Source organism: Corythoichthys intestinalis, chromosome 12 (genome assembly GCF_030265065.1).
Source record: "Corythoichthys intestinalis isolate RoL2023-P3 chromosome 12, ASM3026506v1, whole genome shotgun sequence".
NCBI classification, from domain to species: Eukaryota; Metazoa; Chordata; class Actinopteri; order Syngnathiformes; family Syngnathidae; genus Corythoichthys; species Corythoichthys intestinalis.
This window is the reverse complement of record NC_080406.1, coordinates 50668450-50694543: the sequence shown is the minus strand read 5'-3', so window position 1 is coordinate 50694543 and position 26094 is coordinate 50668450. Positions and strand designations below refer to the sequence as shown.

General features: G+C 40.6%; 1 protein-coding gene across 4 annotated transcripts in view; it reads left to right on the top strand.

Moving 5' to 3' along the window:
- Nucleotides 1–26094, top strand: part of ankrd44 (ankyrin repeat domain 44) — a 77039-nt gene that overhangs the window by 10606 nt on the left and 40339 nt on the right. For 3 of the 4 annotated variants that reach the window (XM_057853526.1, XM_057853528.1, XM_057853529.1), the window contains exons 1-7: nucleotides 6652–6765; nucleotides 13134–13212; nucleotides 13278–13348; nucleotides 16979–17179; nucleotides 17369–17456; nucleotides 23286–23428; nucleotides 23506–23718. In XM_057853526.1, the coding sequence (XP_057709509.1) occupies nucleotides 6652–6765; nucleotides 13134–13212; nucleotides 13278–13348; nucleotides 16979–17179; nucleotides 17369–17456; nucleotides 23286–23428; nucleotides 23506–23718 (909 nt within the window). Of the gene's footprint in view, nucleotides 1–6651; nucleotides 6766–13133; nucleotides 13213–13277; nucleotides 13349–16978; nucleotides 17180–17368; nucleotides 17457–23285; nucleotides 23429–23505; nucleotides 23719–26094 lie in introns of those variants that run through there. The other variant, XM_057853527.1, reaches the window with a different exon arrangement.

Genomic DNA, 26094 nt, shown 5'->3' with positions numbered 1-26094 from the left:
CTGCAACACTCCCTGAAACAGCGGAAGAGGAAGTACTGTAAAACGTTCAGTACTGTAACATGTTTGGAAATTTTATTAAAATAAAAACAAAAAAACATTTTTTTTCGGTATCAAATCGGGACTGTGTATCAGCAGATTCTCAAAATCAGGTGACTCGGACTCGGGTGCAAAAAAATGTGATCGGGACATCCCCAAACTCTACTAGTGGCTGTTGACCAGTCCACGCTGTACTCCATCCACCTCTTGACTAACGTCAGCTCACCCATGACTGTAATGACAACAAACACAATATGGTGGTAGTGGACAGATGGATAGCTTTTTACTGAGTGCAGTGTGTCAGTCAGCAGATGTAAGGCACTGTCACATGATGATAAAGGAAGCATGTAGTGGCGTTTAACAAGGTGAGAAGAAGAGGAAGCGGTTTGTTGGTGCATTTGAAAGAAGAAGTGAAATGCTCACCCATGCTTCCTAGCTGTCATTTCTCAGAAACCGTAGTGCACAGGAAGTTGGACAGGAAGTTTGACTGCAAGCCTTCGGGTCAACAATTTTGCAGTTTTTACTTCAAATTTCTATAGGCAAAAGCTGAGGTGGTCCTGGCCTAAATGGTGCCATAGGTGTTTTTTCTTAGTGTGCGCGTCTTTTGAGAGGACCAGACGAGTGGGGGGTGTTGGCGTAGAATCACTCGCGTTCCCCTCGAGACAATCAGACAGGCGAGGGACGCACAATGAATCTTTGAACCAATAGGCTGTAAAGCTTCAGTTCTTCAAGAAGCTTCATTTGTCCATCAATGCTGAATGTAATCTCTCACTTCCCTTGGGAAAGACAGACAACCTCTGCTGCCTCCTCCAGTCAACACTGCTTTTGTGCAACATTCTTCATGCCTCCTAGTATGCGTTGCGGGGCTACAGATATAAATAATGTTCACAGTTCATGTTCTCTGCTAATTATTTCTTCAGTTACTGTTCCAGTCTTATTAATTGCTAGTTATGATATTTGTTGTTATGTGATCATTTGGTGTTGTTTTGAACCTGTGAGTTTGAATGACTTTTGATTTAATGACCAGCTATTACTTCTCAATGCACGTGAAACGGATGGAAGTATATTCATCTGCTTATACATAATGAATGGGAACTGTTCTTCTGTTTCATGAGGACCACAAAACTAAAATATTTGACTAAAATATTTACAGGCTATATATTGCGTGGGGCCCTTGTGCGCCCCCAGCAACTTGGCGCCCCGGGCGACTACCCAACCCGCCCGTGCCAGAAACTGCCGCTGGGCAAAAGCCTTCTGATTTTGTTGAATATTTGCTTTGGTTTTACTTAAAGTAACACTAGGTAACTTTTCTACCTTGGTAAAATATTTTTAGAACATTTTTGTTCATGTGTCGACTGACAAGTTAAACTAGTTGAATGACACCTCTTTTATACCTTGAGAAGGTCTGTATCGCGTTCGCCAGCACTCATAAACTTTGAGGAGAGTGTCAGGACCCTGCCACACAAAAAAAACCTACAAATGTGCTGACTACTTTACGGAATACTTCCCCCATGCCCCATTCATTATAAAGACTGAACTCTGTGCGAACTCTTTCGCGCGAATTCTGCAAAGATGGCAGAGCAACAAATGACACAAAAAGGTTTGTCTGAGGAGGGGAAAAAAGGGAGGCTACCTGGTTATAAAGAATAAACATTAGCCCGGCTTTCACTCGCTGGCTTGAAACGCAGTCTTCCTTAAGCAGAAATGAAAATCTCTCACCTTTCAGTAAAATTCGCCGTTTTGAAGTCAAAAAGGGTGACCTACATGAATTGTGTAGATCCAAAGAGAATATTTTTAAGGGGGGTCGGGAGATTTTTTTTTTTTTGTCAGACGCTTGCTATTCAAGCGGGAAAAGCGGCACAAAGCCCAAAAAGCGCACCAGAGTGGCCAATACATTGAATTATTTCAACAAAACAAAGGAGGGTACACTGTTGTGTCCTGTCTCTTCAATGCCAAACTTGGCTGCACGTCGGCCGTGAATGAACACCTAAAGCGCCGTCCCCCAGTTGTAATTTTGGAAGACGACAGGAGACAATTACAAGTCCATCTAACGACTTGTTTTATTGAAGGTTCTAAGCCTGTCGCGTTAAGCAGAGAGTCCATTAAATGAGGGCAGTAATTTTCACGACTGCATTTTTATGCCATGCGCGTATGCATTTGTGCGTGCGTGCTAATGGCATATGAGACAACAGTTCCTTTCACACATATTTATTGGTCATCAACACGCCATAGAATTAAAGTTCAAACATACAAAATAAGGAAACACATCTATATTAAACACTGTAAACTAGGGCTGCAGCTATCGATATTTTAGTATTCGAGTAATCGACTGAAAATTCTATCGATTAATCGAGTAATCGGATAAAATATTTTTTTACGTAAAGAGCAATTATAAATATAAATGAGAAAAAAAAGACATTTAATCCAATATTGAAACCACTTTCAGTCAATGTCTTTATTTTCGATTCACATTGTTGAAAACAGCCACCAATTGCATCCAAGATGTGACTAGAAAAAAAAATACACTGCTTTCACTCAAAAAACTTAAAGATCTTATAAAAAATTAAAAAAAAAAAAATTTCTTACCTAAAAATGTAATTACGCTTGATAACACAAATCACTTGAAAGCTACGTGTTTTCCCCACGTGTTTCAATTTAATTTCCATTTGTGTCAAGCTATTTTTAAAGTGCCTGTGACACGAAAAAGCATGTTTATTTCATAATACACGCGGTATTTTATGCCCCTGAATGATATGGGCCGCTTGGATGTGTGTGGAAGCGATCGCTATTTTTATTTAGTTTTTTGAATCCCGCGCCATGAAAATGAGTGACTTCCGGCTTCGGTCTTGCATTGAGGAGGAGGGCGCTGTGACGTGTACGGTAGAAGACGTCCTCTTCACGCTACAGTGTACTGTTGTGTATGAGGACGAAGGATTCAGCTGATTTTGCGGATTAATACGTTTATTTTTCGCATCACGCCAGCCAAACGGCTGCAGAAAAATCATTCTGTATGAGGGAGAGGCGTATGCGCCTTTTTGGAGTTTCAAAAGCTTCCCATTCACCGTGGATATTTACTGTGGGACCATTGGACTTACGAGGAAGTGAGTAAACATCTTGTTTTGTATTATGTCAAATACGAATACAGCGATTACAAAGTAAACACTACAAACTTCCTTTAAATGAAGGACTACTTACGTTTGATCATTGATAGGCATGTAAAAAGCTCTCCTAATGCTCATTAGCAGCAGCACGTTAGCTGCACAACAAATCCAGCCACCCTCCTCCGGGGAACGAACTGTAAATTGCTCTCCGCTGGGCGGTTTGCCGATCCACAAAGACAATCGACAACCGGGTCGTCATGTCAAATAATCCAGGATAGTTATGTGTGATTTTCCACTTCGAAGACTTTGAAACATCACTCGGTTCGGGTTAGCATGTCGGCTAGCTGTCACGGCTTCTGGTTTGTTTACATTCTCCAAAGCCGGGGAAGGGAAATGACATATGTCCGATTTAGGTGTCATAAAATATCGTTCGGGAGGTGCGACAGTAAAGGTGAAGTCGACATTTTTGACCATTATGGAGTAATTTTGCCATGTCGTTCTGAATAAATGCATTTTTATTATTTCATATTCCATTCAGCACAAGACTGTTATTTGTCATGAACATGCCATTTATTTAGCAATTGAGGAAAATACTTGGATAAAAAGAATATCCTGTAAAAATATTGAAGTAAAGAGACAGAAACAATGACATTTTGCCGCTCTCTTCGTCGCGTTTTCCTCGTTGTGAATAGTTCCCCCTCGACGGGCTGACTGGTCCTTCTCAAGCCATTTATATAGCTATTGGGGAAAATACTTGGATAAAAAGAATATCCTGTAAAAATATTGAAGTAAAGAGACAGAAACAATGACATTTTGCCGCTCTCTTCGTCGCCTTTTCCTCGTTGTGAATAGTTCCCCCTCGACGGGCTGACTGGTCCTTCTCAAGCCATTTATATAGCTATTGGGGGAAAATACTTGGATAAAAAGAATATCCTGTAAAAAATATTGGAGTAGAGAGACTGAAACAATGACATTTTGCGGCTCTCTTTGTCGCGTTTTCCTCGTTCTGAATAATTCCCCCTCAATGGGCTGAATAGTAAAACCGATGAGCCCAGTCTACCGCTGACGTCATCCACCTGTTGGGGACGCTAAAGCCCTATAATGGTAGGCGTGGCTAACCGGCAGATTAAAAGACTAATTTCTCGTCATCTGTGCTTTTCTAAATTGTTGTATATAGTCGAATCGTCTCAAAATATGATTCTAATACACATAATAATGCCATTTAAGACTTTTTTTCTCGTGTCATATGCTCTTTAAGTTCTAGTTAAGTTTTAAGTTAGTCTAAACTGTAAGTACCGATAGGATTTTGCGTTTTTGCAGTGTTCAAAATAAATGTATGATACCTGCTGTATTGGAGCACATTAGGGACCAGTGCTACTTGGTGTTTTATTCAGCAATGACTACTGAGCTAAAACTAACAGTTAGCTTTATTATGTTTTAATTTTATACCCTCATCACTCTATAGCGCTGTTTTTTTACAGATTAAATAAAGCCTTTATGTAAGACACGTTTGCCACGCATCGACAGTGGTCATAATCAATAGAAACCTAGCCCTCCGAAAGGCTAATGTTACGTGAGCGACTGGCAGTAACGTTACATTTATTAGCGATGAGAAGTCTACTGCTTAAAGATGGCGGCTGTTTACTAACGCTGCCCAGACGCGGCTGAGTCTTTTCGCATCTAGTCCTAGGTGCATGCGATATCTATGAGACGCATCGGACACTACCTGCTACCACACTAGCATCATGCGGGCGTAGTTTTTAGCAACGTCGGCGTAGTTTGTAGCGGCTGTCAGCGGCAGTAAGTTAAAAAATTTATTTTATTTTTTTATTGCTTCTTCCTCAAAACACGTGACGTCAGCGCGTTGTCCCGCATTAAAAGTAGTCTGGGCAAAACGGGATGCTTAGAGCTGGCAAAATTAAATGATTCCTCGAGGTGAATAAAATTACTCGGATCAGTTTTCAAACTCGAGTTGCTCGAGTATTCGTTTCAGCTCTACTGTAAACGTTAGCATTGCTATATTGCTTGCATTTGCAGTCTTCTCCAAAACGCAAACTTACGGTAAAAGGTGACACTTCAAAAATGAAAAATCACTGGTAAACAGCATTTGCAAACGAAAAAAAATGGGGAAAAAAATTGATTACTGACACCACATACAATGACAATAATAGCTTTTTTTGCGGTGTGTAAAGCTAACGGTTAGCGGTTTAGCGAACCTACTTCCGGTGAACATTTGAAAATTAAAGCATGTCATGTTTGTCATATAAATAATGATTTCTGGAGTTAATCCCACATACTTCAGAATTCAGATTGCACACTAAGAATAGCTTTAAAATTACACCCTTTATGAAAAATCTGATTAGCAATTAATAATTATTATACTACTATTATATATAGTTGTATACTATAATATTAATGCTAGATATTTTTTTTTAAGAATTGTTTTGAATCATGTTGGAAAGGCGAAGAAGTAAGTGTTCTGAATGTGTTTACATTTCATTGTTCATAGTTAATGCTATCAGCACTCGGCCTCATTGTTTATTTGTGATTCGTTACTTAAGTGTTTATTTGTACTTTAATAAAGAATTTAAGTGTTCCAAAATGTTTTTGTGAAATAATAAGCTTTATCAGAATTTCGTTGCTAAATTTGTAAAAAAAAAAAAAAAAACGGGGAGAAAAATCGTAATCGTTAAAATAGTTGGCTGACTAATCGGGAGAAAATTAGTCGTTTGGGACAGCCCTAGTGTACTGGAACATATTTCTTCCACATCGTTCTCACCTTTTAACCCCTGACCCATTTTTTTGCCTGTTTAAGGCAAAACACTACCGCTTTTCTCCACCGGCGTCGCTAAAATAGACCAAAACTGAAAAGTTACCAAGTGTTGTATTTTTTTTGTTTGTTTTAATGATTTGTTGATTTTAACCAAGCAAAATTATAAAAAAATATATATATATATATTATATTATAATAATTATAATTATTATATAATAATTATAGTAACAATTTCTGCAGTTTAAAAAGTATCAGACCCGCTTATCAGAAGAAGTATTACCACAATTGGTAACTTGTGTGTTGTAGAGAAAAAAACAACTAAAAATGCAAAACAAAGGTCATAATCTTTCCCCGGCTCACCGAGCGGAAGTCTCAAAAGATTCGCTGTCATCACGCCCGATGATCGCTCCGTTTTGTAAGTTACAGCAGATAAATGATAAAAACATGGTGATAATGACATGAAAGTGCTTCGCAGTACTACTGTCCTCTATTTACTTCATGTAGACTTCCAGGAATGAAAATAGGGGCTTCAGGGATAAAGGTCCCTGTGCTACGCATGCAAGCACTAACACAAAATCTTGATTGAGAAAAAATGTCTCGTCGCAAATATTCCCAACGTGACAAGTAAGCTATTGTGGTGGCAAAGGACATTTTTGTTGTCTTGGAAGGTCACAGCACAGCTGGTGTTTTCACACACATAGTCATGCTTTCTTTGTCAAGCACGTGAACATTTGTGTCACGATGCGTCTATTGTCTGTCTCATCTCCGCAGCCTCCTCTCATCCAGGCCATCTTCAGCGGAGACCCTGAGGAGATCCGAATGCTTATATACAAGTCTGAAGACATCAATGTTCTGGTGAGGTCATTTTACAGTGCTACAAGTGTTGTTTTTGGCAGCCCTTTTAATTTTTGTTTTAGTGTTAGTCTTTTGGACAAAACTACTTGTTCGTTTTAGTATATTTATATATTTTAGTCATTTTAAAATATGTTCGTTTTCGTTTAGTTTTAGTCCACGAAATTTCATACTAATTTCATCTAGTTTTAGTCTACAGTTACCTCAAAATGTTTTCGTCTGTAAAATTAAAAAGTTTTGGTTCAAAAATAGATAAACGTTCCCAACAATTCCAAATGAACATAGACGAGCATGTATTGTAGTATCTACAAGGACAATGCCAACTTGGTGATGATATTACACAGTCATCAGGAAAAGCAGTACATCATTTTCAATTAAACCCACCTGGAAGCCACAAACTGTACGTAAAAAATAACACACTGGTAAGTCTGGAATTGTTTTGCTATTTTTAGAGTCTGGCCAGAAGTTGCAAGCAATCAGTTTTCCCCAGTAATTGCTCATTTATCAAACAAAACATCTGAAGTTGGCAAAATGGCATTCAGCTATTAGCCAACTGGCTCTCCTCTAGACTGACTGACCAGAAAAGCCAAGTAGCTCAGCTTTAGACTGGCTAGTGTTTTCAGAGGACACTCGCCATACTGAAGCTAATGCTAATGCAAATGCTACGCTAAAGCTAGGAGTTACATTTAAGGCCGAGTTAGGCTTCTGCGGCAGACCTACGCCGTCAAATCAGACCCGATTTTTCGACCCTGCGCCGTAGCCTGACGTGCTCCTCCATAGATTCCTGACTGAGCGTCACGTCAACCCTTGCTGACGTGACACAAATGGACTGTGATTGGTCTGCTCAGACTGTTGTTTCCGTTTTAGTGTGAAATCACAGCTATTGTCAAACATTGTTGTGCTACACGCAAAAATGGACCAGGCCGACGAGAGTATCATCGAAGAGGTCCGCAAGTACGACAACCTCTACAATGTCTCGTCAAGACATTATAAAGATTGCCAAATGGCAAGTAATTTGTGGAAGAGATTGCTGAAAACACGGGGCTGGGGGTCAGCGTCTGTGACTTATTTACATTTTACACTTCAAGTACATGAAGAATAAATCACAGGTTTGGTGTAAAAAGTGTTGTTTTGATGTTTAATTTTCAACAAAAGACAGTTCACACACTTGATACATCATCATTGATTGAGAGTGCCTTGGTACTTTTATGATAACGTGTTTATCATCAAGGCTTCCAACGCAATTTGGGAAGTTCCATAGCCGCCAGAAATCTGCTATGGCTTCCCACTGGCTGGTTGGAGGACACGGCAAAGAATCGGGCTGGAGAGCTGTCCACAATGCTTTGCAGATCTCAGACAAAACGCTGGACACATTGCTCGACGCCACTTTGAAGCTAGCCGCCACAGCTTGCTGGCTTCCACCCGAGGCTAGAATACGTAATGTGACTGCCAGTCTCTGTGCGGCATCAACAGTCAGACAGACCCCCTCCGCAACAGTCTTCTGCGTCGCCTGCGCCTCAATATTTGTATGAACAACATTTGTTGTTCAATGTTGATGAGCTGAAGATCCACATTCAAGCCTTCCATCTCTGTTGGCATTGTTGTGTAACCGGAAAAAAACTAGAGTAAGTCGACAAGTGTCCCCCAGAACCATACAAACACAGCGCCACACCCCTGTAGTGGCTTGGTTGTAAATTAGAGTAATGCGTTCCCTTGCCGCAGAACTATCGAATGCTCATTGACGCCATAAGGTCTGCATCATCGCTACACAGTCACCGCACCGCAGAAGCATAACTCTGGCTTTAGTGTCTATCACTCATCACAGACCTTTGAACGCTAAAGCACCATTGCATATTCTCTCTTGCCAAGATAAGAAAACAAATCTTAACATGTTTCCAAACAAGCAAGATGGAGCGCAGCCTAGCTTGAGACACATACTAAACTCCAGTGAAAAGGGACACAAGTTTTTTTCCTTTTTTTTTCTGTGGTTGACCCAATAATTTTTTTCATATGTTGCGGATTGTTTTTAAGTGGAGGATCTCAGGGTAATGTTTTAGGTCCATATTTTTTTCTAAAAACAAAAAATCAATGAAAGGTTTTGAAATTCTAAGTAGTACAAGTTGCAGACATCAGTCTACGTGCAGTGTAGTGTTGGTGTGTGTTGAAGAGAACAATGGACACTAGTAGTGACATTACAGTTTTTGCTGCTCACCAAAACAAGCTGATGTTGTGGCAGTTTTCCAATAATATTGCCATGCAATTGGAATCAAATCATTAGGACTCAGACTCAGTCATAATTTTGATGACTTCCAACTCAACTCAGACTTGAAGAAAAAAACTGCGCAGACTCTGACTTGACTCGCTTGGGATGGTAAATCCGAGACTCGGAACTCTACTCGACTTTGAAGGTATTGACTCGAGACTTTACTTGGGAGGTAATAACTCGACCCGACGTGGTACAAGCTGACATATTTGACGTTAATCCTTTATCCTTGTGCGTGTAAACGGTATATTCATAATGTAGAATCCAATTTTCTTCCATTGTTTGGACTTGTGAATTTCAATAAAATGTTTTATTTTAGAATACAGCAATAAACATTTATTTGATGATATATATATTTTTTTCCACATTTAACAACTGAACTGCCCAAAGGACACCAACCAAAAGGTTTACCTCAAGTCAAATTCTTGTACCCTTAATGTTGTGAGTATGATTCATTGTTTACTGCAGCAGTTCTAAAATGTTTAACAAGCAAGTGCAGCCTAAAAAAAACATACAGTGCTGCTCAAAAGTTTGTGAACCCCCTCAACATTTTGGAATTTTCTATTATTTCAACCTGATTTCCTAATCAATCAATTCAGTAGTTTTTTTTTTGTTTTTTTAACAGTTGTGTTGTCGAGACTAAATTAAAAAGAGTTTTCATCAACTGATGTAGGTGCAAAATTGAACTGTTTGGTCACAACCAAAACCGCCATGTCTGGCGAAAAGTCAACACCGCATACCACCAAAAGAACCTTCTCCCAACAGTGAAGCATGGAGGTGGGAATGTCAAGATCTGGGCTTGCTTTTCATCCTCAGGACCTGGACAACTCCACATAGTCCAGGGAATCATGAATTCTGAGGAATATTGTCAAATCCTAGAACATAACCTGACGCCATCTGTTTTGAAGTTAAAGCTTGGCAGAAGGTGGATCATGCAACATGATAATGATCCAAAGCATTCCAGCAATACAACCAAGGAATGGCTGAAAAAGAAGAAGATTCGTGTTCTGGACTGGCCCAGTCAAAGTCCTGACCTAAATCCCATTGAAATGCTGTGGCGGGACCTGAAGCGAGCAGTTCATGCCAGACGCCCATCAAACCTCTCTCAACTGACTGCGTTCTGCAAGGAAGAATGGGCAAAAATCCCCCAAAGTAGATGTGAGAGGCTGATTAGTCACTACAGAAACCGTTTGGTTGAGGTAATCTCTGCAAAAGGAGGCGCAATATCCTATTAACTGAAGGGGTTCACATACTTTTGCACACATGATATCTGAGTTTTTCTTAAATCAACCACTTTTGTTAAATAAAGAATGACAATATAACTATTTCTTTTGTTTCAGTCCATTATTTGGAATGTCAGTATTGTGGATTTGGGTATAACTTAACATTTAATAAGGTTATTTTAGTATTTTTTACAAAAAATCTGACCATCACTGTGGGGTTCACAAACTTTCGAGCAGCACTGTAGATCCCCAAGTACCAATGTGACCTACAATTTAAAAAAAAAAAAAAAAAAAAAAAAAAAAAAGACATTTTTCACCCTTATAAGGCGCAACTAAATCTTTCCATTTTCTCAAAAGAAGATAGTGCAGCTTATAATATGATTGCCTATATAAGGATCAATAGTACTTAATCATGTCGTGACATACACTTTAGCGCAGATCTAGTGGATGCATTACGCAACTACTACTACTACTACTACTATTTCTACTACCACTACTGCGTCTTACCCCGGTAATATACCAGGCATGTCTACGACTTCATCAACGTTACCACCGTGTCAACGCAGTGAAACACGGTCGTTAAAGTCAAGCAGCGTGTGCATACCAGTTGCAGTGCGGCCGTGTTTTAGACGTGTCCTAGAATCGGTTCAACGCGTCGCACTCGAAACAACGGCAGAGTTTATTATTTGAAGCAAGACGCGACCCTATTGCGTCAATACTGCTAGGAAAGATCGGGCAGGCCGGAAATCCGGTCGATTTTCAAAATAATATGCAATAAATTCATTGATTACTGCGTGGTGTTTTAAGTTGAGAAAATCCATCAATAAAGTTTTTGAAAACCGTACATAAGAAAAAGAATGATTCATTGAGGCATTTCATTTGTAAAATACATGTTAAAATCTTTGTCATTGGGATTGATTTTCTCTTCAGCACGGGACTACTTCTTTCTTTCAAATAAAAGGCTGACCAATACGCGGGGTCTGAAAGGCAAATGGTTGTTGTATGATAATCTTTAAATACCTGCTATTCTCGAGCGATCTTGCAATCCTCGCATGAACAGATCGAGCTGCTCCACAAACGCTATGCTCTTAAAATGCGTCCTGTGGAAATTGGGGGGCGCCACAGATGTGCCTGTTGTATTACAGCGGTTAGGGGCAAAACACATGGGAGGCGATAAGCAATAGCGAAATGCGAAAGTCATCGCCGTTGGGCTGAAAGCCAACACACGGGGCACGATGAGACTGTAGTGGCAAGCGACAGCGACACGCATCGCCCTGTGCATCATCACTCGTCTCTGATTGGCCATGAATTTGGAGGGCTTTCCAAAACTTCCCGTCTTTTGTAAGCACCACCAACTTCCCATACTGCTGCTTTTTGCCATTTATGTCCCAGGAATCATGCCGAGAGGTGTCATAACTGCTAAAATGACACACTTTTCTTTGTTGACAGTTTTTTTTTTTTCTAAATGACAAGCAATGTTATGCAATCATTGAAACTTGTAAAGAACAGCAAACATACAAGAGAAAAATTAAATGTCCATGTTGACATCTTTTTCTTTCCTCATGTTGACATAGTGTGGCGTGTAGTTGTCAATTTCTGGGTTTGGACAGTGTCTTTGCTGGTGATTTGTTGATCAATAAATCCGTTGCTGATTGGTTGTAGTGCCAGGCGACAGCGACGTGAATAGAACAATTTCCTATTTACTTACAGTATATTGCATTGTTGCTCCGCGTGTGCACGTGTATGTGTACGAGCGTGAAATTTCATGTGTACGAATGTCACATGTCGCTTCGCCGCAAGAGGGTTGGCAATTTTCGCCTCGCCGTGCTTGTTCCATGGAAAATGTATTGAACATTAGCGATGTCGCCACCCGTGTGTTTTCCCCATATAATGCAATGCACCCTATATATGTAAAGCGTTTTAAAATTGGCTGTTCATTGAAGGTGCGCCTTATACTCCAATGCACCTTATAGTGCCGAAAATACGGTAATGTAGCAGCCCTACAGAAATTGTCAAGCAAAAGAAAAAAGTTCTGATCCTACGGCGTAGATTTAAATATTTAAAAAAAACCTACTGAAGTATTCATTTAAAATGCAGATTAAAAAAGGCGCAACTTTCAATGTTAAATGACAGGTACTTTGTACTTTCAAGTTAAAACAGGACACCCTGAATGTCACTGGAGCCCTAATGAATGAATGAATGTACTATACTAGTACTTAGGAAAATGTGCAATACGTGAAACATTGAGCATGTTTCAACATACATTACCAGCACTGGCACTGCTTGCACAATCACCTATCTGTGTCACACCCAAATCCATCGTATCTTCATATTGTTTTGGTTATTAGATGTATCCCCTCCCCACATGGGGTCCCCTTGGTAAAGGTAGTCATAATGAGTTTGTAACACTAGGGAGCGTATTTACTGTATTCAGTCATGTTTTTGTGCCACATATCCCTTTGTTCTTTCTCTCTCGAGAATATGTCTCTTTATGCACATTTATAAGTAGGGATAGTCAGTTTAAATAGGTTTGACTTCTTCCCATTATCAAATATGTACCATTCAACTTGATTTGTAGTGTTCTTTAGTCTTGTCTATTTTGCTTTTCACTTTTGTTTTCATTCTCACAAAATATTACCAATTGAATCAGTAAATCAAACAAAAAAGCAAAATATTTATTTGCTTTAGGGAAAACGACAAACAGGAGGTACGCATACCTACACGTTTTATACTAGTATGTCTGATTGTATTGAATGTTTTAAATGTTAATTTTATTTATTTGTAATTCCGTGGTTTCTTCACATTGAACAATGGTGAGAGTATCTACCCCCTTTGAAAATCACATGCCTATAAATTAAACCATCAGGTGCATCTTCTTTCCTCAGGATGCTGAAAAGCGCACTCCACTGCACGCAGCGGCCTTCCTGCGCGATGCCGAAATCACCGAGCTCCTTATCCTCTCCGGTAGGAACACCTCTTCTCCATCCCAGTTCCACCTTTCACCTACTGTATAACTGCCTTACATGCAGGCGCCCGCGTCAACGCCAAGGACAACATGTGGCTCACCCCCCTGCATCGTGCCGTGGCGTCACGCAGCGAGGTAACCACACATTTAATTGCTTGGAGGCCTCAACGCACCTGAGCAGCACACTGCACCGTGCACATACTGTATATAGGCAGAAACAGGTGGAACGAGTCAGGTCGGTGGATGTGATGATGTAGCAGAGATGTTATGAGGGCTTGAATCCAAACAGGAAATTTGAGTCAATGATGGAAAATCGACAAAGTTAGTTCCTGTGAAATATATCAAATGTGAGGCACATTATCAATTGATGTTGGGCTCATAATAGCATGGTCATTTAATTTCAATTTGACCTCAACCTCTATGAAAAAAAAAATGTCCATTACATTGCAGTCCATGTAGTCGAGCTTGACGTTACAGAGATGGTTCATGATGACCGATGTAGTTTTGACCATGTCTGTAGATTTAGTTTTTAAATGAAATGGGAAAAAAAAATAAAGCAACACTGGGTAACTTTTCAGTTTTAGTCGATTTTAGCGATGCCGGTGGACAAAAGCGGTAGTGTTTTGCCTTAAGGAAGACTGCGTTTCCCATGAGGAACAGCGCATACCCGCATAATGTTGGAAAGTCTTGATGGTCGCCAGCAGATAGATTAAACAATATTTCTGCTTCCAGCGGCTGTGTGAAGGATGAAAAGTAATAAGGTAATGAATCCAGATGTGGCTAAACAATAGCATAAGACGGTTAGCAACTGTGTAGCTTAGTGTGACTAACTCCCCTCACCCTACCCGAACTCATCAGCGCTGACGCCACCTAGTGAAAGCTGGGGCAATGAATAGCCTCTATATCCTGGTAGCCGGCGTTTCTTTTTCCTCCTCAGACAAAACTTTTTATCTCTGTTGCTCTGACATCCTTGCAGAATTTGCACAAAAGCGTTAGCATAGAGTTCCATTTTATAATGAAGGGGGAAGTGGCCGTAAAGCAGTCAGCACATTTGTATTTTTTTTTTTCTTTTGTGTGGCAGGGTCCTGACTCTCTTCTTAAAGTTTATTAGTGCTGGTGAGCGCGATAGAGACCTTCTCAAGATATAAAAGAGGAGTCATTCAACTAGTTTAACTTGTCAATCGCCACATGATCACAAATGTTCTAAAAATATTTTACGAAGGTAGAAAAGTTACCTAGTGTTGCTTTAAGTGTGTACACCCTGCTTTGACTACTGTATGTGTTGTTCGGCTATGCTCATTCCCGTTTAAGAGGGCACAGCCAGTGTGCTTACGTGTGAAGTCACTTGGATATCAGAAAATCAAATAAACAGTAACACGTTGCTATCAAGTGGTACACTTAACGCTACAAGTGAACGTGATGGGAGTCAGATAATAGTGAAATGGCTACCTGTAGCCAGGCCACAGGGTTGTCGAGTATAGCATCAGTCGACGCTCATAGTGTGGTGCTGGTGTTGAGAAAGTTGGTCGTCGTTTGTCTGTTGTGTGGATCCATTTTGATCCACTTCATAAATAGTGGATGCAGGAGCAGTACTTTGGGCACGGACTGCACCTAGCAATCAGTATGTCGCATTCCTTTATATCTCTCTGTGTGTGTGTCTTCTCTAATAGCTGTTTATGATGGTACAATTTACAGTGTATCAGTTCAGCATTCAGGATAAAGTATCAGCCAACAGTGTAGCCTATAATATTACTGTTTAATGGCCACAGCAATTTTTTCGTGTGTGCTTGCTTTATTCTGTGTCATTTCTGCTATCATAAAAGTTTAAATGTTTCATTGGCATAAGAGTAAGTGCAGTATATCTTAATGTGTGTATGTGGGGGGAGGGGTGGTGGTGGTGGTGGTGGGGGGGTGTTTTTCAGAAAATGCTCAAAAAAAATTTGGAACCTTGAAGTAAACACTTGTGTTGAGTGATCATGTCACAGCAGCTATTAACAATAAGTTGTCTGATACTTGGTCCTCTGTTTGAAGTGCGTATTTCAAGCTGGGGATACACCCGAGTCAGAGTCACCTGATTTTAAGAATCTGCCGATACCGAGTCCCGATCCGATAACGAAAAAAAAGTGTTTAACAAAAAACAAAAATGTTTTAAACATGTTACTGTCCCACCGTGCCGCCTTCATAATGAGAATCCTTTTTAAACAAGGATAATGTAGAAAAATGCTTGTCTTTATTCAATGCTTCATTGAGTGAGTCCACTCAAATCCACTCACGCATTGACGCTCATGCTGCTGAGAACAGCCTCTCACTTACACAATGAGTTGCCACAGCACACTACCGCTAGTGTTTAACAAGATAAATGATGATTGACACATTGATGTAAACCTACCAAGCTTCTCTGGCAAGATGAAAGTTACAAACATGTTAATCGTCATTAATTTTATAGCTAACTCCAGGGCACTGCTGACCAAGAAAAGCAGCAGGAGGGAGAGTGAGAGGTGTATGAGCATGAAGCAGAAAAACTGATTTTTAAAATTAAAAACTCAATCCTTTTCACCCGATTCTGATCCTCTGAAAAATGCCGCAATCGGCCCAATTTCCCATCAAGTGATCGGATCCCTAGTTCAAGCCCTTGTCGCTATAAGTCATTTGTGTTACAATATTTTTGCACAGTGGCACACATACTGATATTTATAATTTTGTAGATTGTTCGAGTCATACAAGCTGTTATAAATGTTCATACTTAAATTCTTATCGTTTACAAGATATTTTTATATACTTAATGTTTACACTGAATGTACAATTTTAAATATGTTGAATTGAAAGCTGGTAAATAAATCAACGAGAAACAGTTAGTTTGTATTTCATACAGTGGGGCAAATAAGTATATAGTCAACGACTAATTGTGCAAGTTCTCCCACTTGAAAATATTACAGGCCTGTAATTGTCAACATGGATAAACCTCAACCATGAGAGACAGAATGTGAAAAAAAAAAAAAACAGAAAATCACATTGTTTGATTTTTAAAGAATTTATTTGCAACTCATGGAGGAAAATAAGTATTTGGTCAATACCAAAAGTTCATCTCAATACTTTGTTATATACCCTTTGTTGGCAATAACGGAGGCCAAAAGTTTTCTGTAACTCTTCACAAGCTTTTCACACACTGTTGCTGGTATTTTGGCCCATTCCTCAATGCAGATCTCCTCTAGAGCAGTGATGTTTTGGGGCTGTCGTTGGGCAACACGGACGGTAAATCTGCTCAATTTACTGTGATAAGTACTTAGGGCCATATCGCCCAGCTCTACTGTGTATATATTATAACTGGCATTGATAACTCTCCAAACCTCCAAAATGGACTACCAATTGAAACGTATCTCATTAATGCACAGGTGTCAAACCGATTCCAGAAAGGGCCAAGTGGGTGCTAGATTTTGTTCCAACCGATAACGCGCAGAGTTTAACCAATTCATTGGTTGGAAAGCAAACCTGCACCCACTTGGCCCTTTCTGGAATCTGTTTGACACCTGTGCATTAATGCCTAATGGGCTATTTTTGGTCATTCAAAGAAACTCAGAAAGACATGACATCCGCATATGTAGACGTTACATTTTGGGGCATGTAGGCCACACTTGTATACTATTTATTCATTCATTCATTTTCCATATATGACGCAAAATGGGATGTCCCCTATGAAAAATGTGTGTTGAGGGGGTGGATAAGTAAAAAGGTGAAGACATGGCAACATAAAAATTTTCCATGCAGGAGGCAGTCCGAGTGTTGATCCGCCATTCGGCCGACGTCAACGCTCGTGACAAAAATTGGCAGACGCCTCTCCACGTAGCCGCCGCCAACAATGCGCTGCGCTGCGCCGAGATCATCATCCCGCTGTTGAGCAGCGTGAACGTGTCTGATCGTGGCGGACGCACCGCCTTGCACCACGCTGCCCTCAATGGCCACACAGAGGTACTGTGCACACCTTAGTCGTCTTTGTTCTTTAGCCCTGTATTTGCACTGCTTCTCTTGATGTCATGGTTGTCAATGAAGTTGTTTAACATCACCACTGTGATGCTAAAGTCTTTTGTATCACTGTGAAAAAGGGAGCAGGTGTGCTATCAAGTGTTTTGTTACCATCGTTGTGTGTTTGCATGTCAGATGGTGAACCTCCTTCTCTCCAAAGGAGCCAACATCAACGCTTTTGACAAGAAGGATGGACGGGCAATGCACTGGGCCGCTTTTAAGGGTAAAAAATTTACATTAGTCCAAACAATAAGGAAGTGAATTTTAGGACTTGTCGCGATTACAAAGTTTAGTAGCAGATACAGTGGGGAGAACAAGTATTTGATACACTGCCAATGGATTGGCAGTGTATCAAATACTTGTTCTCCCTACTGTATATTATTTCATAAATTATTGCCGATATGCATTATCAGTATCGATTATTTTTTAAATAAATCACACAATCAAATCCAATGAATTGTTATTCTCAAACAAAACACAAACTATAATTAAAGATAATAAATATTGAAATAATTTTAAAAAACAATGCATAACGAGTCATTTGAAAGCTAAGTAAGTGCAGAATATGAAATTGGTGAGAAACCCAACGCCATTTTAGTTTTCTGCCCATTACAACACATCTAAAGTGTATGTTTGATCCAAAATGACTGTCATTTTGCCCTGCAAAATGCAGATGTCAGCAATTTGAAGCCAAATTATTCATTGCCAATCAGCTTTTCATAATGGGTGTCATATTAAAGCTATTCTGAGTGTAGAATCTGAAGTGAGATGATGTGAGATTAACTCTAGAAATCTTTATTTACATGTTGAACATGACGTGCTTTTATTTTGAAATGTTTACCAGAAGTACGTTCGCTAAGCCGCTAACCGTCAGCTTTACACTCAGTAAAAGAAAAAAATATGCTATTTTTGCCACGCATGTGGTGTCAGTAATAGATTTTTTCTCGCATCGTTTGCAAATGCTGTAAACCAGCGAGTTTTCATGTTTGAAGTGTCACCTTTTTTGTTTGCATTTAAGAGAAGACTGCCAATGTTTTATAGCAGGCTAAAGTTGTTAATACATTGTCTTTTTCCATTAGTCTCAATGTAGCAATGCTAACGTTTTACAATGTTTTATATAGATTAGGGCTGTCAAACGATTAAAATTTAATCGAGTTGATCACAGCTTAAAAATGAATTTATCGTAATTAATTGCAATTCAAACCATCTCTAAAGTATGCCATATTTTTCTGTAAATTATTGTTGGAATGGAAAGATAAGACTGATATATACATTCAACATACTGTACATTAGTACTGTATTTGTTTATTATAACAATAAATCCGCAAGATGGCATTAACATTATTAACATTCTTTTTGTTAAAGGGATCCACGGATAGAAAGACTTGTAGTTCTTAAAAGATAAATGTTACTACAAGTTATAGTAATTTTATATTAAAACCCCTCTTAATGTTTTCATTTTAATAAAATTTGTAAAATTTTCAATCAAAAAATAAACTAGTAGCTCGCCATTGTTGACGTCGCCGAGCGGTGACGTCACATGGGTTCTCTGCCGTTCTTGCACAGTGTCTTTAACTACTTAAGGTAGTGATTGAAATACACCACAAGGTGTCAATGGTGAGTTTTAAATTACTTAGAAATCAAGCCAATGTGTGTGTCTTGTCCCTCGACTGACGCCGTAGTTCCCCGTTTACTGGTCCTTCTATTGTACTTCATGGTCATGTGAGTGCTGGCTTCACAACGTACGAGACCACTCATAGTTTGTATATTGTGATTAAATATTGCTATCCAGTGTATTTGTTGAGCTAAACGAAATGTTTGAATAGAGTTTGACCAAAGTTTTAGTATGTTTTATGTGTATTTTGCATAGCTATTTTGATTGGGAATGCCAGGGCTTCATTAATGCAGATTGAAGTGCTTTTTTTTTTTGTGAATATTATTTTTTTAATAAAAATAGGAATATTATTTTTGTTGTGCTTTCACTAAATGATACTTATGTTTGTTGTGAAGTATTTGCCGAAGCTTATGCCAATAAACTGCGCGGCCCAATGAACGCCTGTGTCGACACAATTTCTGTTAATGTGGCATAGTCCTAGAGGCTAAACTGTCTAAGATTGACGTTGGGGACATTTTGGGAGGCATTTAGTGTAACATTTGTTAATCTGGAGTTGCACACAGTCTGTCTAATCTTTAGTACTTTGTGTGTAAAGAATGCTGCGAAATTATTACAGGACACCTCAGATGCCAATTCCTGAGGTATTGATGCTTGTGGGTTTGTCAACAACAGAAAATAGTGTGCGGGTATTGTTAGTGTTTCTACTAATGATCTCTGAAAAATATGACTGTCTAGCATTTTTCAGTTCCTGGTTGTATTTGCGAAGACTGTCTTTGTAGATATCATAAAAAACTAGGAGTTTGTTTTTTCGCCATCTGCGTTCTGCTCGTCTACAAACTTGCTTTTGTTTTATAGCTAGTATGGCATTTCTCCAGGGTGACCTCTTCTTTCTTGACAAAGATTTGTCTTAATCGGGGCAATAGTGTCAATTACAGTCATCACACTGGAACTGAAACTATTTACAAGTTCTTCCACTGGAGCAATTGTAGGGGTTAATGGTGAGGCATAGGCCTGTGTGAATAACGCACAAGTGTTATCACTTATGTAACGCTTCCTAATCACCTCTGTTTCCCTTTTCAGAGGATGGACAGGGGTGGTCATTTTAAACATAATGCAGTAATGATCAGACAGAGCAACATCATTCACTGTGACCTCAGAGATGTTAAGACCTTTGGATATTATTAAATCCAGTATGTGCCCTCTGTTATGTGTTGGAACTGTGACATGCTGAGATAAACCAAATGTATCCAAAATATTTAAAAGCTCTATAGCACATCCTTCTTCAGGATTATCAACATGAATGTTAAAGTCACCCACTAGAACAACACAATCAAAGTCCATGCAGACAGAAGACAGCATTTTGGTAAACTCATCAAAAAACATTGTGTTATACTTTGGTGGTCTGTAAAGTGTTACCAAGGCAGCTCTGCAAGGGCTTTTTAGCTGAATGACAATATATTCAAAGGAATCAAACTGACCACATGAAATATTTGTGCATTGGAAACTGTCCCTGATCAGACTGGCAACCCCACCTCCTTTCTTATGGGTTCTTGGCGCACTAAAGAAATTGAAGTTTGTGGGGGTTGCCTCAATCAGAACTGTCGAGCTCTTATCTTTATCTAACCAAGTTTCTGTTAGGAACATCATGTCAAGGTTATGTTTGCTGATAAAATCATTAATTAAGAAAGATTTGCCAGCTAAAGATCTTATATTTAGCAGAGCCAATTGGAGATGCCAGACTGGATTCACTGGTGAGTTTTGGGAATGACATACTATGCTTAACAGGTTGGCAGAGTTGATTGAACGTTTTTTATTTCTCACCAATCTAGCCCTTTTTGTGTTGTTTATCACCACTGGGATTGTTGAGCATACAGACTGTACAGTCTTTGTAATGTTGTCACAGCCTGGACCCGGTGCATATCATATTGGTGTCGCAAACATGGCTTCCTCCATAGAAGGATAATACCGTGTAGTTCCAGAGTTGTAGTGCTTTGGCTTTGCCCCGAGAGAATTCCAGGGGAGGCTGGTTGGTTTGTTGCCATCTTCCCCTGGCACCTGTCGGGTGTGACAGGTACAGGGTGGAAGCGAAGACATGAACTTGAGGAGATCAAGAGACTGGTTAACCTTGCTATTTAGATCCATGGAGTCCAGACCAGGTTGACTCATTATTCCATCCAAACTAAGTCGTCGGCGGGGTGGCTTCCGGGACTGTGGGGATTTAGGCCTTGATGAGGCCTTAGCCTGACTGAGTCGGCGGAGTGGTGGCGTCTTGGAGTGTGAGGATTTGGTGCTGGATGGGGCCTTATCCTGGAGTCGGCGGCGTAGTGGCGTCTTGGAGTGTGAGGATTTGGGGCTGGATGGGGCCTTATCCTGGAGTCGGCGGCGTGTTGGCGTCTTGGAGTGTGAGGATTTGAGGCTGGATGGGGCCTCGTCAGCAGAGGATTGCACGGTCAGGTGGTTCTCCTCCTGTTGAGCTGATGGAGCCGCTTCTTGGGTCTCGTCTGAAGGAGGTCGATCACCTGCTACCAGGGTCTCCTCCCGTTGAGGCAGTGGAGCCTCAGCAGAGGGTTGGTCACAGCCTGGCAGTGCTGGCTTAGTCACTTCTCCTTCAGCGATTGTAGGCTCCATTTTTGGAGGAGACGAACCTGCGTGCTCACCAGCCTCAATGTTTATCAGATGTTTTGGGACAGCTTGCCTCCTTTCCTCGAGATAAGCAGACTGTCTGTGCCTCAAGAGATAAAACATGCTGCTGCTTAGTAACCGCACTCCTGACTTATTTAGGTGAAGGCCATCATTTTTAAAGAGATGCCTGCGCCCTGAAAATATGTTGAAATTGTCAATGAAGTACATCGATTGTCCAGCGCATGTAGCTTTGAGCCATTTGTTGAGCATCATCACTCTGCTGAAACTTTCATCCCCCAGCCTGGGCACGGGTATGGGTCCACTGAAAAACACCTCAGTATTTAAAGTACTGACTTTGTTTATCAGTTCAGTGAAGTCTTGCTTTAAAAGCTCTGATTTTTGCTTCGCAATATCGAGTGCTCCTGTGTGTATTATCAGAGTAGTGGCTGTTGGATGCTGAGCAGCAATGCTCAGGATACTAGCTGTGATATCAGACACAGTTGCTTTATTAAAACAACATACTTTGGTATTGTTGCTACAAAAGTGTTTTATCCCATTCACAGCAATGTCGCCCACTATCAGAGTGCGGGGCCCAGTGGGTCGCTTTCTCTGTAGCCTGTTAGCACATGCATTAGCATCGTACCTCTCTTTCGAGCTGGGTGTTCCAACTTTCCCGGGTTCAGGAGTCTCGGAGAGTGGCGTAAATCTATTTTCCAGTAGAATTCCAGCAGCTTGAGGCACTTTGCTTTGACCCTTTGTTGTTGCCTTGATCTGTGATAATTTCTTTTCTGGTGCCGGAGTAGATGACGCAGTCTTCTGCAGAGGTGGCCATTCCTTTTCATCGTAAATCTGCCAGTGCTGGGTTCTGCCAGGGTCCCGTTGAGTCTCGATGGTGTTTGTTTGCATTCTGTGGGTCCGCTCCCACTCGCTGTTTTGGGAGATCGGCAGAGTGGTTTCATTCCCAAGTTGTCCATTTACCTCCATATTCACTTCAAGCCGGTAGATTTTTGTTTCCAGTACTGCTATCTTCTGGAGCAGTTTGTGGTAATCATCCATTGACAGGGGAGGCATGTTGCTACTTAGCTTCCGTTAGCCGAATTCCTCAGTTCCAGTCGCGATAAAGCAGACTTGTGTTCCAGTAACGACAAAAAAGCACTTTAAAAGGCTCAAAAATGCTCAAAAAGCCTTTGTTTCAATATAAACAAGGTTAAAAGAAAATCCCAAGACTTGCTGAGTAATTTAGAGGTGATTAAAAATGATTAAAAAGATGATTGAAGCTTGAGAAGCAGGAGCAAAGCAGAGAGACGTCTGCACAGTAGCGAAGCAGCAGGAGGAGTGATATTGTATCGTATCATCATGAAACTGTTGATTTACACCTCTAGTTTGTTGTCATTTCAACTGAGCCCTACCTTAACCGTTCTCCCACTCAAAGACTAATTTGTTGAGTTCCTCAGATCTCCTTCGAGTTCTGCTCACTTATCCACTCGCAACAATCAAATCAGATAGCTCAAAACGCAAAACATCGGTTAATACAGTCATCTTTTGGATATGCCGTTTTATTAAAAAACTTTTTCAATTTAAATGCTAAGCAAAAATATTGTCAAAAACATCAACATTGATCCTTATTTTCTTAATTGTGTCCATATTATCGCATGGTATTGATCATAGACCCTTGAATTGATTCATAATCGAATCATGGCAGTCTTTGAAAAATCAACATGTATTGTCATGAAATTTGCGAGTTACACCCCTAGGCAATACCAAATTATTATTTTAAAAATCACGTTCCCAGTGCTGTGTTGTGCTCTTCTGCAGGTCATTTGGATGTGGTGTGTTTACTGGTGAGCCAGGGGGCGGAGATCTGCTGTAAAGACAAGCGAGGGTACACGCCTCTTCATACGGCGGCGTCAAGTGGACAGATATTAGTGGTGAAGCATCTGCTCAACCTGGCTGTGGAGGTGCTGACCGCTCCATCACCGCTTCTTATCGTCCACCCGGTCCAAATAATCGGCGCCGGTGTTTTGTCGCCTGACAGATTGATGACTCCAATGCCTTTGGCAACACGCCGCTACACGTAGCTTGTTTCAACGGCCAGGACGCCGTTGTCAATGAGCTCATCGACTATGGCGCAAATGTCAGCCAGCCAAACAACAAGGGCTTCACGCCACTGCACTTTGCCGCAGCTTCCACGCACGGAGCCCTATGTCTAGAATTCCTGGTGAACAACGGCGCCGACGTCAACGTGCAGGTGCGATGGATCAGCGCGGCTTGCTTTCTGTTATTTATTCTTGTAAACCCAACCTGTTTTTAGGGAGAAGGGGATTAATTAGTCGATGGAGTTGATCTCAACCACCATTGACTCGCGCTAGCTTATCTATTCAGGAGCCCTGAAACTAACAAGTAACTGACAAACTGCATAGAACTTGTTGAAATCAAATTGAAATTAAAGTCCCGCTAACTCAAAGTTTAAGCCTAATGTCAAAAATTCGGGTTAGGGTTTCGGGGTTGGAGTTAACAGCATCTCAGTGCTAATGTAAAACAACGAACATTGACTGAACAATAATCAACAATACAAAAATGAATTATGGAATAATGAGTGCAATAAACACAAATGTGGGGGCAGGTGCCAATGCGCACACACAACCCGGAAGTTCGCCGTACACACACGCGGTCAATTTGGCCACAAAACGTGGCGGCAACTGAGCACTTTAAACTCAATTGGACTTACAACGCATCCCAAAGATGCTAAACAAACACGTCGCCTCACAGCATAAATGTACAACATGAATATGATGTAAACAATGCTTGCTGACTTGGAGGATTAACTACCCTCCTTTGCAAAGGCAAAGCTACGAAACGGTTGCGCATGTAGCAGCTTCAACCAATCGCTGGAACCCTCCAGAGTGAAGGAAAAATACTCAAGTTCATTCATGGACTCAGATCAACATTCCCTCGCACATCTCAACAGGTGGCTGCACTTGGCTCAAATGTGGACCCTGCATTAGTCACGCCTTTCTCAGTCCCCAAACACTTGGCAAGTGTGACTTGAGCCCAAAACAGGAATTAATGGTGAGCGGTTACCATGGAAACAAACCCATAGTGAGAAGATGGGAACCTTCATTCGTCTTCGTCTTCATTCTACATACAGTTGGGCAAATAAGTATTTAGTCAACCACTAATTGTGCAAGTTCTCCCACTTGAAAATATTAGAGAGGCCTGTAATTGTCAACATGGATAAACCTCAGCCATGAGAGACAGAATGTAGGGGGAAAAAAACCCAGACAATCACATTGTTGCCCCAAAGCATGATGTTTCCACCCCCATGCTTCACAGTGTGTATGGTGTTCTTTGGATGCAATTTCTCCTCCAAACACGAGAACCTGTGTTTCTACAAAAAAGTTCTATTTTGGTTCCATCTGACCATAACACATTCTCCCAGTCCTCTTCTGGATCATCCAAATGCTCTCTAGCGAACCGCAGACGGGCCTGGACGTGTACTGACTTCAGCAGGGGGACACGTCTGGCAGTGCAGGATTTGAGTCCCTGGCGGCGCATTGTGTTACTGTTACTAGCCTTTGTTACTGTTGTCCCAGCTCTCTGTAGGTCATTCACGAGGTCCCCCTGTGTGGTTCTGGGATTTTTGCTCACCGTTCTTGTTATCATTTTGACGCCACAGGGTGAGATCTTGCATGGAGCCCCAGATTGAGGGAGATTATCAGTGGTCTTGTATGTCTTCATTTTTCTAATAATTGCTCCCACAGTTGATTTCTTTACACCAAGCGTTTTAACTATTGCAGATTCAGTCTTCCCAGCCTGGTGCAGGTCTACAATTTTGTGTCTGGTGTCCTTCGACAGCTCTTTGGTCTTGGCCATAATGGAGTTTGGAGTGTGACTGACCGAGGTTGTGGACAGGTGTCTTTTATACCGATAATGAGTTAGAACAGGTGCCGTTAATACAGGTAACGAGTGGAGCCTCATTACACCTCGTAGAAGTTAGACACCCAGAAATCTTGCTTGTTTGTAGGTGACCAAATACTTATTTTCCACTCCAATTTGGAAATAAATTCTTTAAAAATCAAACAATGTGATTTTCTGTTTTTTTCCCACATTCTGTCTCTCATGGTTGAGGTTTACCCATGTTGACAATTACAGGCCTCTCTAATCTTTTCAAGTAGGAGAACTTGCACAATTGGTGGTTGACTAAATACTTATTTACCCCACTGTATATTATTAGGCAATAACAAAATAGTAACACACATACACTAAGGAAACAAACTTTAATCAGATTACTGGTTTGGAAAAATGAACGCGTTACATTGCTCGTTACTGAAAGAAAGTAATCAGATTACAACACTGACACTGCCCGGGGACTACCTGTATTAAAATTATTGCCCAGGTATCAGATTGGTACTTGGTATCCTCATAATCAGGTGACTCGGACTCGAACTTGAACTCGGGTGCAAAAATATATGATCAGGACAACTCTACCCACAAGTCTTTGCACCTGTTACTGATTTTTTCCCTATATTGCAATCACATGCATAACATGTTGTTTGAAGACTCACAACCAAGGGTGTCAAACGCATTTTTGATGTAGGCCACATCATAGCTTTGGGTTCCTTCT